At 34.3% G+C, this 19,666-nt stretch overlaps 1 protein-coding gene across 6 annotated transcripts in view; it reads left to right on the top strand.

The window, feature by feature from the left end:
• Positions 1-17,811, top strand: part of PCDH9 (protocadherin 9) — a 666,436-nt gene extending 648,625 nt beyond the window's left edge. For all 6 annotated transcript variants that reach the window (XM_062487768.1, XM_062487767.1, XM_062487766.1 and 3 more), the window contains one exon: positions 16,679-17,811. In XM_062487768.1, the coding sequence (XP_062343752.1) occupies positions 16,679-17,052 (374 nt within the window). In that variant the 3' untranslated portion in view covers positions 17,053-17,811. The remainder of the gene's footprint in view (positions 1-16,678) is intronic.
• The last annotated feature ends 1,855 nt before the right edge of the window (positions 17,812-19,666 follow it).

The following is a 19,666-nucleotide window of genomic DNA, read 5'->3' as shown; positions in this document are numbered from 1 at the left end:
CTATGGAAATTGAAGACACTCTTTTTCTTCTACGAGATGAATTTCAACTTTTCATATCTCTTGAGAATGGATTTCAGGCACCAGGAAGAAAAAAGAGAGCATTTCTAAGTAGGAAGAGTGCTTTCAGCCCAGATACAAACAAAATGACACCCCCACACTGTTCTGGCTTTCTAGAGGGGTTACTGTCTGTCATCTGTACTAGTCTGTCATCTCTGGCACATTCATCCCAGTACTCCTTCTGAGTGATATAAGAAGACTCAAATTTGGGCCTGTGAGCTGCAGATAGCTTTTCCTGAGATCAGAGAAAAGAATGTCTATTTTGGCTTTAAACACTGGATTGTAAATATAGGGCTGTTGTTCTTATTATTGACAAGTACTTCTTTGTACCTCTTTCTCTGCGCTCTCCAAATTCTGTCATCAACCATTAGCTCCAAACAATGTAACAACAGGTTTTTTGTTACTGTTTTTTTTACTTCTTTTTTGAATACTTCTTGTTATGTCTTCTGCTGCTGTTAAAATATTCATATCTTAGATTTTAAATAAATAAGACCTTTAAGTTTTTCTAAATCAATGTGGTTTAAAAAAAAAAAAAAAAACAAAAAACAAAGCAAAACAAAAAAACTTTCTCCCAGGGAATTCTGGGTAAGCACCAATTTATCCTTACAATAAAAAGACACTTTCCTACTGGAGATTTGTAAGCTCTGGGTGAAATATAAGGATGATTCTGACATCAATTCTATGGCAAAATAGTAGTAATTTAACAGAAGTAAACAACTACTGGTGTGTAAACAAGATTAAAATCAGCCTTTGCATATATAAGACGCACGTGTATCTTAGCACAAGTCTAGTCATTACTTTAGAAATGTGTTGGAATTAATACTTCAGTAAATATTTGAATGCTGTCAAGCATTTCCCTGGTTCCTGTCTTAAAATAGGACATAGACATTTTAAAAGGATGTCTCATGTGTCAGTGGGCAATAAATAGAAAGGATTATTTTCTCAATGCAGCAGTTGTTTACCTAATTCATGAGACAAATGGAACAAAATTTGTGTGACAAAAGAGAAAAACATATCCAGTCTGAATTGTCTTATTCAGGAAGGAGGGATATCACCTCTTACAAAAAAATCACTCTTACAGTTATGATTAACAGGATGTTACAGGAAACCCATTTTCAATGGTGCATTGCTTCAGGGAGATATTAAATGGGTCTCTCTGACAATAAATTAGTTTACAAGGTTTGCTCTTTGTTCTTCTTGGCTTCCTCATTTAACAGTCCAAATAGCCTAAGTACTTATAAGGTGTCCATTGCCATGTTATTAGAGAGCTAGGTAATCCACAATCCACTGTGTTACCCTGTAAGGTTTGGAAATTCTATTATCTTCATTTTATAGAAGAGCATAAAGACGCAGAGGAACTAAATGACACTGCTAAGGTCACACATATTGTCTTTGATTTGGGAGGTATCTTGAAAGATCTGTCTTCTGTTGCTTCAGCTGTAGAAGCTGTGTACCATGTGTACACCTGATCTTGGCACTTTGGGTATTTTAGTAGTCAGAATGGAGAAGTAGACACTTTCGGGGCACAATTCATTGCATTGTAAACTAAAACCTAGAGAATTTCAGATGAATCATGTTGTGAAAGAGACTATTTGAAGAATTTAGTTGATTAGCTGAGAGGTATCCTTTAGTTAGAAATGCTGATATTTCATCAGATAATTTCTTCTTCTAGTATCCTCCTTTACTAGATGAGATTTTTCGGAAGCATTCCTACTGAAAACTCCCACCTTCTTGCTAAGAACTCTTATCCTTAATGCTGCACATTCCCTTTGTAAGGCATTATAAATCCTTTTATCTATCTTGTATTAGAAACAGTGCATTGTGACTATAGTTTCTTAGTACTTTATTGCTGCACAAGCTTCTGTTGTAAATCAGCTGCCTTGACTGTAGTCAGACATTAAGCAATTAAATGTGAGACTATAAACTTCCCCTAATTTGCAAAATAAAGTCTGCTGTTTTTATTGTGGAATGTCTTGCTAATATAAGAGTCTAAGTGTTGGGTATTGGAGTCCAATAGTGTCTTATCATAGACACTGCATGGTCAGATTTATTCTCATGACAACACTTTCTCTTAATTTACAAAGTCATTTGATGTCTCTATTTGTTTACCAATGGTTATCACCTATTCCTCTGTCCGGTTTTATTCTTCTAAATGGAAAAAGCTAAAATCTCCTAGTCTTCTCTAACAAGAAAGACTCTTGCCTTTTTTATTTATCTTTTTTAAATTCTGATAATTTGGTCTTCACTGAAAGTGCTTTCCAGTTTTATGTCAGAAACACATTGCATCAGCCCTTTCCCTATAGGTATGTATTAACATTACTGAAAATATGTGGGACCTCTCTTCAGCTCAATCTCTTCCCTCAGTGAATCAACCTACAGGTTCTATTAGTCTGTATTCTTGCTAAACTAAAAGAATTTACGATATGGAATTTCATCACCTGCTCTACTGATGTCCAGGGAGATGATATTTACTCAATTTCCTTTGCTTTTAAAAAATAGGAAGTTTACCATGGTAATTTCACATTATCTACCATTCTTAAAATATTTGTGTCAGACTTTCCCTTTTATCAGTTGTCATGGTGTTATACTTTCCCTTTTAGTTCTGTTTTTTTCCTTCAGATCAATTCTTACAGATTTGTGGCAACTTATGCCTGCATTTCTCCTCTTCAAGTTTCAGTATACATTTATGACAAGCCAGTCAGATAGCACTTCTTTTGTACTTTATTTATAAAATGGGTTGGTGTTGAATGTAGATTTTTCCTCTGATGAATTTTGCCCATTTGTCTGTAGTGAATGCCTCCCCAGTAAACAGCAGGTACCAGACAAAAGTACACAAAGGATGGATAAGAAACCTTAGGTGATATGCAACAGAGTTAGCATGAGGTTTAGCAACTGCTTCTAGTTGGTGTTTCTGCTGCAGCCCATGATGAGGTGGGCATTTGTGCAAACAAGTGTTGAAGTCTTACTTAATCAGCATTCTCAACAAGGAGATCTTTCTAACTCCATCTTTTAGCTGTAAAATAGTAGGACTCTGAAAGTTTTCTCAGAAAACTAAGTAAAGAGACAGAGAAAACATCTTCAATGAATAACATTTAGAACAAAGAATGTGTTTAATGTTACTGCCTTCTAGGAAAGTGATGTGCAAGACAGCTGTGGACAATTTACCAAGAGGTTTATGTCATTGCCATGTTCTTTGACAACACGGGTATAGGAACTGACAGAGCATAAAGATCCTTTGAAAGTCAGACTACCGAGAAGTTGCAAAGTGATTACCTGAGACTGTGAAATAGATTAATTAACAAAAAAAAAAAATGCAGTGCTTAATAAAAAGTTCCATATTCAAGGTGTCTGCCAGGTGTTTTCTGCTTTCAGTGCTATTTTTCTCCCCACAGCAGGGAACAAAATTTTCCATTATAATCAGGAATACTGCTAGCACTTATTATCTGAATGGGGAACCAAAGACAAATTACGATGCAATCAATCTTTTCAAACTTTTGTGAAGGGTTTGTCCTCTCACCTTGCACTCAAAAATGCTATTAGCAGTAGTGGAAGTTGCAGTTGTTTCATTTTCAGTTTTGTTGGCCTGGCCCACTGTCCCACAGCTAAAAGCTTTGGCCCCTTAATACTTCAAAAATCTATACTGATATGGTGAGAGATGTCTGCAATATTCTGAAAATGAAATGCAGAAATGAAATTCCATTCTATTTTTTTTTTTTTTTGTGTTACAATGGAGAAAGAAAAGAAAAGAAAAGAAAAGAAAAGAAAAGAAAAGAAAAGAAAAGAAAAGAAAAGAAAAGAAAAGAAAAGAAAAGAAAAGAAAAGAAAGAGAAAATAGAGAAAAAAGATAAAAGATAAAAGAATAAAAGAAAAGAAAGTTTTCTGTAGCAAAATTGTCCTGAAATGCCTCATGATGTGCTTTGAGAATGATCTGAATATCTTGGTAGAATAGCAGCTCTGTCACAAGTGACAGAGCTCAAAGGTATTTATTTTGCTTGCAAAAAAAGTCCGGGTTTTGATACTGAAATTAGTTTTAAATGAATGATTAACTGTGTAAGGAAACATTTCTTAATGTGTGCAGACATATTTTAAAATCAAAGTGCTGAAGTGTTATGGCAAAGCCAAGGGTAAGACATAGCTCCAGATTCAAATGCTAAATCTTGCTATCTAAAATGAAGGTGTGTACATAATAAGTGCTATAACTTCTTGTTTTTAAGGGAGATTTAGTCAACACAGTATAGTTGCAAGAGCTGTTCAGATTAATTTCTGTACATTAGGTTTGATGATTAGTAAAGAATATGTTATTGACTACACCAACTGACATTTCTGAAAGGATATCTGTTAATCTAAGGGTGGAATTAGGAAATGAATATATCTGTGGTTTCCATGTATGTATGTACATTGTAAACATCTACAATTTTATTTCAATCCTATATTTGTCTTCTCTTTAGCACTAAATCACCTTGATCCTTTAAGCAGCAGATATGCAAGAATTTTTCTCATAATTGGTTCAGATCACAGGACCATCAAGTTTGGAAGAAACACTCAAGATCATTTAGTCTGTCAACCTGGCAGTAATCCCAGAATATTTCCATAATCCCATAATGCCAACCACCATAATCCCACCTAAACTATTCCTCGAGTGTCACATCCAGATGCTTCTTGAACACTTCCAGATTACTGTCTCTAGAGCTGTACCCCAGGCTGGAATGAATCCTACCTTATTTAGCATTCTGTCTTTAATAACCTTAAATTTTATACCTAAATGAGTTACAAGAAGATGTACCATCACTTGTTTTAAGTGAAATCTGTTAACTAAATTCAGTGATATAATTTATAGGAGAAGGATTTATCATCCAAGCAGCTGAGAAGATGGTGAGAGGAATATTTTTTGGAGAAAAATACAGGAATACCGATGAGAAGTGAGTTGAAAACATGCCAAAAAAGACAGTAAGCACAACTATATAGGGGCAGATTGGAAGAAACAGAGTCCTGAGCTGGAGAACTTTCAAAGGAAGAATTGTTATAGTATATAGGGAAGCTAATTGCTAAAGGAATTACTTGTAGATCACAAGGGAATTGGTCTGCTTCTTTTAGAGCATGCTTTCCTAAATCAGGCTTACCTGTAAAATTAATTTTGTGTTCTGCAGTGACAAAAGACCAAGTTTTACAAGACAGTAGAAAAACAACCTATTTCAAATGGGAGGAGGTATATGACCAATGAATGCTTGGAAAAATATCTGCCTGTCTCTGGTGTCCCAAGAAATAAATTGACCTGAAATACATATTTTTGTCTATCAGTAAAGTATTCTGGTATCTCAAGTCATCACAATTTTAAGCAGTTGGCATTGCTTTTAAATAACTTGCTGCCTCTGAAATTGCCATTACTCACTTGATATAAGAGTAATAATCATCATAAAATTAACTGTTAATTCACTCATGACGACAGTTTTATAATAGTTTCTCTTCTAAAGGTAAATTGTTGGCACAGAGGCGTGCATTACTGGCAGGTGTTTTCAGGGGAAGACAGTGTGTCCTGACCAAATGTTAGTGACCCTTTTCAGCATTCTTGGTCTGAGATCAGTCATTAAACCCAAGCACAGGACAAAGTCATTAAGAGAACAGTAATTCTTAGGTGTTTTGATGAGACATTCTATAAACATTAATTAACATCTACACTGACGTTTCTGTCAGGGAGGTGAATGGAAATGTTAAGTGAGCAAAATCTAGTAACTGCTTTTCCTATTTTGTTATATCATCTTTTTTGTTTGTGTTTTTTTTTTATAATACAAGAGAGAAAATATTTCTCTCAGGCTTTTAATCTGTTTCATAAGTTTTCATTTCTACAAGTTCAGGAAACACAAATGTACATTCTGCCCATTATTTTCAGAAGTTTGAAACTTACAAGCCTATATAATACATCATGAAATATGAGTCCAAGATTATATCATGGATGTTATGTTTTTAGTATTTTTTTTCTTAATTTATCATTGTCCTGTGGAAAATAAAACCAGGTTACCTTTAAATCTAAAACTGGAACCAAGAAAATAGATGCAGTGTTTTGCCAAGTATTCACAACTCTCATGTTACAGAAATTGTCGAATTCTTATATGACTGCACAAGAAATACCTGTTTCTAGCCATATATTATAACAAGGAAATTAATTCTGTGGAGGTAAACAAGTCTTTCATTTTGTCTTTGGATATTATAAAAACCACAATGGTTTGAAGAAACCAAACCAGCAGATTTTTGGCAAATTCCCAAAATTTGCTTCACATATGAACCAAATTTCCCATGATTTTTTTTTACTACTTGAGAAACCAGACTGTGTACAGACATAAAGGAGGATGTAAAAAACTTGTTGTGTGTATAAATGTTCATGATTTGTACTCATAATAACATAGTAATTCTTCTTCAAGCATCTTGCTTAATCTATTTTAAACTGTTTAAAAATCAAAAGTAACTGATAATACTCTCTTGCTTAAAAAAAGTCCAGGCACCTGGAGATGACATCCAGGAAATTTCTTTAAATGCACTCTATATGCATTTTGTGCAGTAATTTCAGACAATCTTTTTGCTTTGTACTTAGATTTGAATGCAACTTAAAAGAGGACAAAGGAAGGTTATAAAAAATTTGTTTCCTCCATAAAATATGGATTCATTATTCATGTGAAATATGATTTGATTTCCTCTTCAGAACCACAAAGATAATTTTTCCTGCTGTCCTCCAAGTGAGATTTGGAAGCCTGGAAGTATAACTCTTTCTAAGTATCAGAATAGGATTGTGTGACTAACCAAAACTATTTGGTGCATACAGATGTTGTTTCCATATTAATTTTCAGTACATTGAATGTAATGACTAAATGCAGTACAGATTAATTTTCAAGCATGATTTAATAAAATGTAAGTGTTTTGACTCAGGAACATTTTTTTAATAGGAGTTTTAATGTAAACTATATAAGGTGATTAAGACACTTATGGATATCTCATCTGAAAAATGAATCTCATCTGAAAAATGATGTAAATGAATATAGTTTTAAAAGAAAAAGAAGGAACTGTAGCAAGGGTGTAGCTCAGATATAAAGAAAGAAAACCGTATCTAGTATTGTCTGTGTAATATGCCTGCAGTTCTGACAACTCAACTGGCACTGATCTGAATTTTACAAAATTAGCTAAATGAGATGCTATTATACAAGCAGAATTAGGAAATGGTTCTTTTGTCTCTGGATTAGTTTAATGACATCTTTGACATCTGTGTCCTGTGATATTTATTAAGGATATATTTTTGTGTAGAGGGAAAAATCAACAGCATAATCAAGCTTACTAGGCACCTAATTTAAGCACTTTTTCCTGTCACATTTTTCAATTATTCAGAGTCATGCAGCTTAAGTTAGGAGAACAAGTACCTAGATTTAGGTCCAAATTCCGCTAAGAGAAATGTACTTCAAAAGTATTTTCAAATCAGTTTAACTACTTATTTACATAATAACATGTATGCATAAGGCATCTGCCACAAATTTGCAACAAATTCGGTTTAACCTAAATCTGATTTTGATCTGATTTGTACTGAAGGAAAATAGGAAAACAAGCAAATGGCAAGAAGCATACTTTAGAAATAGAGGTTCATTAAAAAGATGTATTTCAACCTAAATTTAATGTTTGTTGAGACAGTGGTAATAAACCTAATTACAGAATGAATTTATACTTTTATGCATTAGTAGTCTTATTTATCTTTCCTACTGAACTTTTTTTTTTAACACCATAGCATATTTGTGCATTTTCATACTGTCCTTAGATGAGCTGCTTTCCTGAGTATAACTGTTGTAGCTTTTTGATATTGTCTGTTTTTCCTTCTTGAGTTCCTTGAAGGATGTTATTATCTTTTTTTCCCCTTCCCTTCCCTTCCCTTCCCTTCCCTTCCCTTCCCTTCCCTTCCCTTCCCTTCCCTTCCCTTCCCTTCCCTTCCCTTCCCTTCCCTTCCCTTCCCTTCCCTTCCCTTCCCTTCCCTTCCCTTCCCTTCCCTTCCCTTCCCTTCCCTTCCCTTCCCTTCCCTTCCCTTCCCTTCCCTTCCCTTCCCTTCCCTTCCCTTCCCTTCCCTTCCCTTCCCTTCCCTTCCCTTCCCTTCCCTTCCCTTCCCTTCCCTCAAATTCATGGGGAAAATAAGTGTTTAATTGGACAGTATCTGCTTTACAGAGGTTAATCTAATGCTAGGAATGTAATACTTAGGAAATAAGTCTCAGTTGCAATACACATGTTCCTTTTTTATCAACAGACAGAAATGTGTATAAAAGTAAAAATAAAGAAAAACATATATAACAATATAACGAATAATATATACAATTTAACAACACAGTTCATCATATATATATATGTAGCTGATTATGATCTTGAATTTTGCCTTTATTCCATTATTGCTTAATATAGTCAATATTCTTACTTCAATATATTCCAAGCCTGTGCTCCAGGGAGCCAGGATATGTATTTATCACAAGTCAGAATATCAGGTTTTTGCTGTAAACTAGAAAATTATCAAGAAAACCAATTATTTTAGGCTTTTTAAACAATCATAAAAATTAAAATGTAATCCAACCTGAGTAGTTTTGAGTTTTTCTGTTGTAAATTAGTTAATGGTCAGTCATATAAAAACAGCACAAAAATTTTGCAACTGCGCAGAGTAGAAATAAACATTGTTCATCTCGGTTTTACAACATTGCCAGTTCTCATTTTGTCTACCTTTTTTCACATTGAATACTACCTCTTCTTAAAGAGAATTTGTAGAAATTACTAATCAAAATTTGATTTTATGTTAAACAGTTGACTGAGTTTTGGAAATAGAGACTTAAGTTGTTTTAGACTGACAGTAGGTTCATGTTTGAGGCATATTAATAGATCAGAAAATGTGACCATGTCAAAAGCGGTGCTGTCTCAGCATGTTGCCTGTGAATCAACTCAAAAAAATATTTTGATCAAGTATCATAAATATTTAGGTGTGAGAGGAAAAAGATAGTAAATGACTGTGACCATGGAATGCTTTATGAAGATTTTATTATCTCCATCCATAATCACCTTTTGAGAACAAATACTTTTTTTAGGCAGCAAAATGAAGGGCTACACAGTGAAAGAGATTAATGCCGAAAATAATATTGTTCCCAATATTTGAACACTGGTCTCATTAAGTGATACAATCAAATCTAAAAAGTTCATTTGAATCCTCTGAGGAGTTTTTATGCATTAGATTGTCCTGCTAAAATTAAATGTATGGCAGGAAAAAACTACCAATTTTTGAGGAAATAAAATTACGTGAGATAGCATTCTTCAGAGGAGTAGCATTAGCGGACAAAAAGATGGATGAGTTCCATGCCATACTGAAGATGGTTGCAAATTTATAAAGATATGCTGTCTGCTCTTTGTGTGCCATAAAGTCTGTCTAAACAACAATATCCTCTCAGGGAGAGAATCTGCTGTTCTGGCTCCCCATGTATTGTTGAATTTGGACTATCTCCATTTACAAATGTTGACTTTTCATCTGTGCCCAAAGAATGAAATCTGTATGAGAGATGTGTAAAGCTTTTAATCTTTATTTATTTGTTAACAAATGGGGTTTTTTTGCCAAATCTCATTTGCATTTTTTTTCTCCTGCTCTTCCTGCAAGGTGACTGTCTGCATCCACCATGTGACACTTGAGCTAAGAATAAAAATTGCAGTCATTTGTGTCTGTTTGTTTGTTTATTTACTTGTTTGTTTGTTTTAATAACAGAATGTATTAAGTCAGAATAAAAATCCAAGGTATTATTATGCATCTTCTGTATTTCTAAAGCGTGTGCTGGAATTAGCTACATTTGTAAGTGAAAGTTTATACGAAATGCAGGTTTATGTTAACGGTTGCTGATATGTCGATTTTTAAGACCAAGAAGAACCACTATATTATCCAGTGAATCTACTATTTTTTTTTTCTTTTTTTGAGTTATAAATTGTAAAGTTTAACCCAGTTAAGTGAAAAAATAAAAATAAGTAGTGGCATAGGGATACAAACATAGGCAATATGCAATCCAGGATAAGTAATGGAGATGGATATGTATGACCAGTGAAGGGCAAGGAATTATTCAGGTTTGAGCTGCTTAGTTGTAGCTCAGCACCATTCCAGGTGATGGTGCTTTGTAACATCTCCTGTGGCATCTTTCCACATCCCTGTTGCAAGGTCCATGACCTTGTGATTTCAGATTGTTGCAATTTGCCTGCAGAATGGTCACAGGCTTCATGCTGGTTAACTTTTCTATTTGTTCTTAAAGACCAGGCAACACTAAGTAAACTTAATCCCTAGTATTTTACAATCTTGCCAGACACAGGAATTATAAATTGGCTTCCTGACCGTGCGCACATGGAAATGCAGACAGGTTCATATACATGTATGTCAATGCAGAAAAAGTAGTTGGAAATAGGAACAGAAAGTAAGGTCGGATAAAAATAGCATCCTTACAGGAGAGCCATTACTAATGGAGGAGTACCTTGTAAGTTGTAATGGTATTGAATTTCTAGGAGATATACCAGAAAAAAAATGAAAATATAGCAAAATGAGTAACATTCCCTTTCATTGTAGCTTTTATAGTGGAGCAGCTGTAGGGGAAAGAAACTTGAGACAAGAAATGCAGAGTACTTTCTCAACTTCTACTTTGTTTACTTTCTTAGCTCTGAAAAGATATAGATATGAAGAAACTTCAGACATCAGACAACTAGGTAGAAACAAAATTTCAAGTATTTTAATATTGTAGCTTTCAAAATTTAGCTGCCCATGGAATCAAAATCATGCAGAGTTTTTGTACAGTAATTTACATGTTATGGAACCCATCTAGATCACTTAAATACTTCACAGAATAGTGTGAGGTTTTCCCACCTTTTCAGAAAATACTTTTGTTCCTGCTTTTCTGTATTCTGGGCAGTCCCTCCCACACACCTTTACTTCCCCTGTTTCCTGACCCTCCTGTTGCTGTGCATATTAAGGATTCTAGTAGCTTATGTCTGCTAAGTAATGCAGATATAAGCTAACATTACAGTATTATTTATTTCAGCCTTGACAAAAAAGAAGTTTGGGCCAAGACAGGGGACTGAGAGTAGCAGGGGTTTCTTGATCTCTACCTAAGTACAGAGGACAGAATACCAGGAAAGCAAAAGAGAAGCAGCAAGGTAGAAGGTGGAAAGGATAAGTCCACCAAAACTGGCAGCAGTGATATGAGGAGTCCAGGGACCTCTTAACAAGGTAATTGCAGGATGGAATGTGAATTGGCTGTGCCAGGTAGAATGACTGTGGAGTAAGTCACTAAAAATATATATTTTAAAGAGACATTGAATGTTCCTGTTAATTAATAATACCAAGGAACCACATCCAACACAGCTTTTATGTGGCTTTGTAGTCTTGGATTATTTTCATAACAGGCTAGAAATAAAGAACACTATTCCCCATTTGTCTGATAATTAAGAGCAGAAAAAAAAAAGTCAAAACAATCTTCTTCATTATAAACTTTTTTCCAGTTTTTATATTTATTATGTGACTAGTTGTAAAGCCTATATGTAATGGAATAATGTCATTTCAGTTCCCATGTATGTGGGTAAGGCTGAAAAATCATGAGGTCTTTGAAAAGGTCATTGGGTAAAGAAGCCCATCAAAGCTCAAAAAAAAAAAAAGCTTTCTGCATTTGAGGACAAGTCGAGTTGAAAATGTTGCTGTTGGGTATTTTTAGGATCTTTTAAGATACAATATGAAAAGTTAAATAAATATGATTGTCTGAAACACAACTGTGGCCTTGTTCAAATCCACTGTACTTAATGTTAGCACCCTCAGGCAAAGAGTACCTATTCATGTCACTTGAGACCAAAAGTCTCACTCTCACTGAGTGGAAATTATCTTGTGGCCTCAACTCTTTCAGAGCTGAAGAATGAATTTTCTGGCTGTAAGCAAGAGAGTTTTAAAGAAGCAGGTGAAAAGCAGCTGGTCATCACACCAGAAGCTAGTTGCTAATTGCAGCAGTAAATTAATCAATGAAATAGCTGTTTAGCTTCTGGGTATAATAAAAAGAGATAAAAGACCACACAGAATTTCCAGCATTAGGGTATGACCAGCTCTTGAGTGGCATACATTATTTTCCTTCTTACACCTGTCTGCTTTTGAGTAGGCAAGTCATGCATCTGCTTGACAACTATTAACAGATTAAAATAACAACAAAAAAACATTTTTGGGTAAGATCTGATATAAATATTTACAAAGACAATTTAAGGGAGTGTTTGTTATGCACTTTTGTGTTTGTTTTCAAAACATTTAACTCCAGAGACAGATGGCTTGTACAGTTTTATCAGCACTTGTGTCATTATATATTCAAGCAGCCAAGACTGATAACCAGCCACACGGATTATGGATTGTTCAGAGAACAAATACTTTAAAAAAAAATCCCCAACATATCAATAAAGTACTTCAGTGTGGAAAAGCTTGATACAGAAATTGCAGTGACATTTTTGGAAAGAGAAAGGAAACAAATTAATGCAATTATAAAATTAAAGCAGCAAGAACAGGTTTTTAAGTGGTGTCATTGTATGTGGTAATGAAACAACTTTAGAAAATTGGGTGGAAACTATTGTTCAGCAGTGGTGGAGGAAAAAGATAATTACCATTAAGGCAACATTATGGCTTTCTCAATACACAGCAGCCAGCTCTTCAGTCACACTATCCCCAGAAGATCTCTCTCCTATAATATTGCTCATGATCATTACACTTTATGCTTCTAAATGGCAACCTGAATAATAAAGAGTCTTAGAAAAGAATAAATTTTATGATTGAGAACATAATAGAACAGAAACTCAAAAAACTTAATTGTCAAAACACTGTTTGGATTTTTTGTTAGTATTTTGTTTTTTTGTTTTTATTTTTTTGGTTGGTGAGATTTTTTTGTTGTTGTTGTTCCTTTTCATCTTTTTCTTCTATCTGTCAATAGGAAATTTGTAGAATCCCCTAAATCATGATCATCACCATTATTAGCAACAACATTTACCAAACAATTATGATTTTATCTAAAGGTCTTAACTGGAGACAGCTATGGTAGGCACCATACACATTATGAATTAAGCTGCCTTTTCCCTCAGTAAGAAAGCCTGATTATTCCCTTAGTAGCTCAAGAGTAAAAATACATTATTCTAACAGTCTGCATTTCTAAAAAATCATTTTGTCTATTTCTTTTTCTCTTGTTATGACTCAAACTAAAAGTGATTAAAATAATAATTCTTAGTTGTATATTAGACGAAATCTTGCGAGGCATTTTGTAAACTTAAACCTCACAATATTTTAGTAAGGCAAATAAATATTCCCTGTATTTTAGAGATTGGAAAGCATGCAACAGAGTACTGGAAAATATGTGCACACATTTGAGAAGGAGTCTGAACCTCTTCTCAGCTCTGGACATTCTTACATACAGGAATATTTAGAGGTGTGTGCAGACTGTAACATACCCCACAGCTATTCGAACAACTATACAGCTAAAAGCAGTGTCTTTCAGGTGTTTCCTGAGATTCCCAGTCCTCTCCTTAAAGGAGAGTGTCTCACTCTGGCTACAGCTGTCATTTGGTGTGACCAACACCCATATCAAAACTGTAATTGGCTGCTATAAGGACTTCATTGTCTTGCCTTTGATTGAGACCTCTGCATAGAGAAGGCTGACTGGGGGAAGACTTGCACACAACAATTAATTTTCCAGGTCTAAGTTAGACAGTGTTATTTTGTTAAACTGGAAAAATCCCAAGGAGCAATTCTTGCACAGGCAATCATCTAAGCATTGTTGCCCCATTCCTGTCTGCTGCTCACAGTAGCAACAGATATCTGAATATTCCAGTGCTCTCCAGAAAGTCTATCACCTTAGAGACAGCTAAAGCAAACAATGCTTAAAATTCATTCTGAGTTGAACACCATTAACTGCCTAGCATTGTTGCTAAAAATAACAAAACACATGAAGTAAGTCTTTCAGTTTGACATGTAGCTTATAGGGCCACATACTTATTTATTCTTAAGTAAAAGCAGCTTATAGCTCATTTAAATTTTAAATTGAAATGATAGTCTTATTTCTTGAAATTTATTTAACTTATCAGAAAAAGTAACATATCCCCTTCAAAACTATTGTACTGAAGGCTCTCCTGTTACCCTTGTATTCCATTGTAAATTGGAAGCACAGAGTGTATGCATCATCCTTCTTGAAAAGTGTTGTTTTGTGGCAAAATTTTTTCTTTCTATTTTTTCTTTCTGCAAAACCTTTGTTTCTAGATCAGTAAAATAGTAGTTTTCTGGGAGAGTAGGCAGGTTGAAAATTGTTCTGCCAGTTCTCACATTTTTTTCTTCTCAAATGGGAAGAAAGTAATTAAAACTAAACTTTTGTTGACAGCCAAAAAAAAAAAAAAAAGTCAGCTTTTAACCTGAAGATTAACTTTTGGAAAAGTGAGCAATGTATTGTGAGTCTGTTCTATATGTATAGTTGTTTTGATTTGGGTTTATTTCTCTCTAAATACCTGCCTCAGTTTGGTTAGAACTTCATAATAGAGGATTCAAAGAAGACTTTTATAGAAAAAAATAAAACAAACCTCTCTTTCAGGTCTCATTTTAGAATTGTGCTACATGGTACTCATTGAAATCTCTGCTAAGATCCTACTTCACAATTGTTTTTTTGCTTTTTCCTAATGGTTTTGATTTAATTATTTCACCTTGTATTGATTTAAGTGTAAAGTAGAATTAATTCCATCAATTTTTCATGTTCTAGTTTTCAGCAATAGAACACTTTCTTATATGGGGAATTCATCAGCAACTTTTATTATAGCTTATTATATTTTAATATAGCTTATTATATTCTGTCACATCAACAGAGTACTGTATATTCTCTAGATATTCAAAAAAGAGGTGTTGCTCAGAGATAAGATTAGCTAATTACTAATGGAACATATAGAAATACGCCTGATGGTATTTTTTACATCAGTATTTAAAAGCAGTAGGAAATGAATAGGCATTTCCATAAAATTAATTGAGTTAATTTCAGTGTTCAGGAAAATATGTTAGTAAGTGTAATTTATTGTATATGCGCAGAGTACAAAAGAACAAAATATTTTTTTAGCATTTTAAAACAGTAATCATTCTTTGAACGTCTTCATTTATCATTTTGAGTCACAATTAGGTTATTATTAAGATACACTTTTTTTCTGAGACACTGCTGACATGTTTCTTCTGATTAGTAACTTTGCTATTCATGCCTACTTGCTAATGTTCTTTCTCAAAAATCAATCTATAATTTCCTTCCTGTCATTGGGCTGGTTAATCAAGGAAATATGTCTCCTTAACTCTTCAAATGTTTTCAGTCCTAGTCTGTTGATTTACTCTGAAGTCAGGAAACGACATAAAAATTCTTGCTCAAAATTACAACAGAGCAATGACTCCTGGCAAAGCATACCCAAGATATTGAGAAATATCTAAGGAAAATACATTAAGTGATTCCTCTGCCTTTTTCTTGGCTTGCCCTTCCTTATACATCCAGTCTGAGAAGATGAGCAAATTAAGTAGTTTAAAAATGCAGTAAGATTGAAAGGAATTTAGTGTTGCTGAAGGCATGGGTGACCTGTCTGCTTGATTGTGAAAGGCCTGCAGCTGGCCAGCTGTGCTCTCAATAGTGTGTGAAAAATTATGTAGATATTTAATATGCATAATACTTCAGCACTCTTCATTTCTGTCTCCCATGGTCTTATATTTCTAGCTTACATGGAATTATGAGAACAGTTCTTTTTAAAGTGCCAGATGTACATAAGCCTTTTTTTTTCCCCTTTGACTTCTATGGTTGTATAGCATCTGAGATGTGTTTAATGGTCAGAAGAGTTACAAATTTTATTCTATTTCCTGATGCAATGTTTTGAACTGTCTCCTGGTTTCATATTAAATAAAAAAAAAATTAACTTATCTCTTAGTTCTTGAGAGTATACATTGGAGTGTGCATCCACTGGGTAGATACCTAGAACTATGCATCAAGCTGTGTTTGTAAAACAGTAGGCATTAGAATAATCCTGTGTGCAGAGCATTCCTTTGGGCAATCCTGTTTTTGGATAGTACAGATGTTTCTAAGTTTGCACTAGCCTGTTAATTCACCAAGGCTCTTCAGCAGTAGAGTTGAAAGAAGAGCAGAATCCATCTAAATAAGGCCCTTATATGCATTAGTTCTCAGAATCTGCAAGGGTAGGTTTACTTCCTTGAACATTTTCACTTACCTAGATCTATTTTCTTGGTATGACTTATAATAAAAACAAGAGTTAAGTTTATTCATAGTATGATTTGAGACCCATAGTATAGGGATAATTGAACTGTTTTCCACATCTGGAAATTAGGCAGGTAGCATATACAGGGAGTATATGACCTACAAAGCAACTACTCTGTAACAGAATGAAAATATATGTAGAATTTACCAGCACAATATTTGGTTGCAGGACTGTTGTTAATTTTCTCCTGAGATCTATGTATAAGTTTAATGTTAAAGTTAATAAGTTTAATCACAATCTAATACTATGTCTTTCTCTTTTCCCCTTTCTCCCCCTTTTTTCTTTCTCTGCTTTTCTTCTACAGATGGGCCTCTTGGTCCACGAGGATTAGCTGAAGCTACAGAGATGTGTACTCAAGAATGCCTGGTTTTGGGTCACTCAGACAACTGTTGGATGCCTCCTAGCCTGGGCCCATACCAACAGCCAAAGTCTCCTCTCTCCACCTTTGCACCTCAGAAAGAATGGGTTAAGAAGGACAAACTAGTTAATGGACACACGTTGACCAGGACCTGGAAAGAAGATAGCAACAGAAACCAGTTCAGTGATCGAAAGCAGTATGGTTCCAGTGAGGGCCATTTCAACACTGGCAACCACATGACTGACATTCCTCTGGCCAACTTGAAGTCTTATAAACAGGCCCCGGGATCTGTGGAGAGTCCAAAGGAGCACCAGCTATAAGAAATAGTTACTTTGGACCAATGACTTTAGCTTACTTAGACTTGCTAATACTATGTGTGTGTCAGAGCTTTATGTACTGGGTAGACCTGTAGAACTATGCTTCACCTAGCAGAGATATGCATATCTTTATGTTAGCACCACAGAAGGTATGATGTCCTGCAACATGAAAGAATGCTTCTACTAGTTATGTGGTTTTGTTAAATAGACATGATTAAAATCTGCAGAGATCTCTCCAGTTTGAAAATATCCTATTTTGTTTCTTTTTTTTTTTTTTTTTTGACCCTGGACTGCTGCTATGAACAACAGAAGATGCATTTGGAGAGTTGAGAGAGTGCGAAAACTCAGTGGATTGCAAAGATTGAAAAGCATATCCAGTTAGAAAATTGTGCTTTTGTTGTCATTGATCTATGCTGGGACCGTTATACTTGAGATCATATTGCAAACAATTGAAGCTGTAAACATTAAACCTATTGTGCTATTAACAATGTTAGTGGACACTTGTAAGTCAATCAGCGTTCAAATACTTGTAAATAGCAACAATTATTACTCACAATTTTTGTGTACTTATAATGTTCACTTAAAAAGACACTGTAGCATATTTCTGTGTTTCACAGTTGCTTTTTAATTTCTTTCATTTGTTTTCTTGCTGTTTTGTTTTTATTTTCAGTGATGGTGTTTCTGTGTTAGTAGTCTGTCTGACACACAGTGTTCCAAGAAATTCAAGCCACTTGTATGAAAAATAAAAGGAGTGATGGGGTAGAAAGAAAGGTTGCTTATAGAAAAAGAAGAAACCTTTTTTCTATGTAGTAGCAAATGATACCAGCATTCAGTTAGAATTTCTTTTTTTTTTTTCCTAATTTTATTTAATATTAAGAAATGGAAAGACTTGTGTAAGGGCTTAAAAACTTAGCAATTTTTTGTTTACTTTCCATTATGTTTCATAAAACAGGGAAATTGCAAAACAAAATAATATTTAAGTGTGTGGTGGTGGGTGAAGGAGAAAGCTATTTGTTTGGGATCTTTGATCAAATTAGCTGTAGTCTGTGATTTATTGAGTGGTAGCTGATGCTGATCCCAACTGAAATATGTGGAGGAAATTCTACAGGAGCAAAATACAATAATAAGGTTTTTCCAATTGGGCAGGTGTGTGTCTATACCTAAGACAGTTCATGTTGCTGAAACAGCAGCATTTGTGTTGATCTTCATCTGCGTTAACGTTGTAGTAACACGAGTGTTTTTAGACCATAACCACAGAATATTTAATGTGTTGTGCCTTCATGATGTAACAGAGCATTCTCCTGGTAGGCTAGTTGGGGGAACTAAAGGGTTAAATCTCTAATTATTGCTGTTTAACTGTTTGTTATCATAGTTGGTCAATGCCTGGCAGGTACCAGTATCATGTCACCTCAGTCAAATCAGCAGAGTGACTCCTAACGTTAGCAAGATCTAAGTCACACGCAAAGCAAATCCAGATCCAAAACATTTTTAGAAGGTTTTTGTTAAGGCATGAAAGATGATTTACACAAATAAATAGCATGCAAAAAAAAAAAAAAAAAAAGGGAAAAAAAAAAGTCCTTACAGAAAAAAGAAAGTTACTTATTCCACAGTGAAACATCAGTTTTAAAGTAACAAATTTAGCTAATCTGAGGGTTATTTTATTTTTTGCCAAAAATCAGAACATTTTTGTTTATTTTTTTATTATTTTGTATATAGCAGTTCACATTTATTTTTTCCTCCACAATATAAAAGGCTTAAAAATGGGTTAGGGATGCATTGCTTATTGCAGTACTTATGTCAGTTTGTGAGGGGTGTTTGATGACTTTGACAGAATAAATATCTAACCAGTTATCCTTGTTACTGCTTTGCCAGTTCAACGTTATTTAGTTATTCAGCTTTTGCAATAAATGTTCTGAATTCCTGACTGTGTTGTGTTAGTTCTTGGGCAGAAGCCTAAGGGACTTTATTCCTGTTAATTTCTCTTTCTTTTTGTTATTGTTGTTTGATTTGTTTCTTTGCTTCATTCTGAATTTCCATTTATTTTTCTAAGCATACCATGGTCCATTAAGTTCATATCTGTATGTGTAAGACTGAAGTATATAGCAAAGGATAAAATAAATCCTGAGGGCTATATTCTGCCATTCCTGTGTAAGTAGGAACTTATTCAAAATTAGTTATTTGAATTGGGTAAATTTTTACTTACTCAGCACAAAAATGACAGAATCTGGCCCATGTTTGTTAGTCCTATATAGACACATGGAACAAGCATCCTTGCATGAATCTTTGTAAAAGTACAGGGGTAGCATATAGGAAATATAGCACTTACCACACTTTGGTGTTTCTTTTACAAGTAGAATAAAGTATTATCAAAATGCAGTAAATCCTTTCCAGTAAGGAAAATTGGAGTAGTTACTTAGTAATTTTTGTTGCGGCACAGGGAAAAAAAAAAAAGGAAAGAAAAAAAGACAAAAAAAGGACAAAATTATGAACAACCTTGAAAAATTCATATCAATAAGAATACCTATTTTTGAACATGCTGAGTTTCAAAGCAGAGATGCACTGAGTTCAATATTAAAAACAGAAATAAAATTGTTTGAAAACCTAAATAGCACCAACT

The sequence above is a fragment of the Cinclus cinclus genome, chromosome 2 (genome assembly GCF_963662255.1).
Source record: "Cinclus cinclus chromosome 2, bCinCin1.1, whole genome shotgun sequence".
NCBI classification, from domain to species: domain Eukaryota; kingdom Metazoa; phylum Chordata; class Aves; order Passeriformes; family Cinclidae; genus Cinclus; species Cinclus cinclus.
The sequence above is the reverse complement of the archived record's forward strand: the minus strand, read 5'-3'. Positions and strand labels throughout refer to the sequence as shown.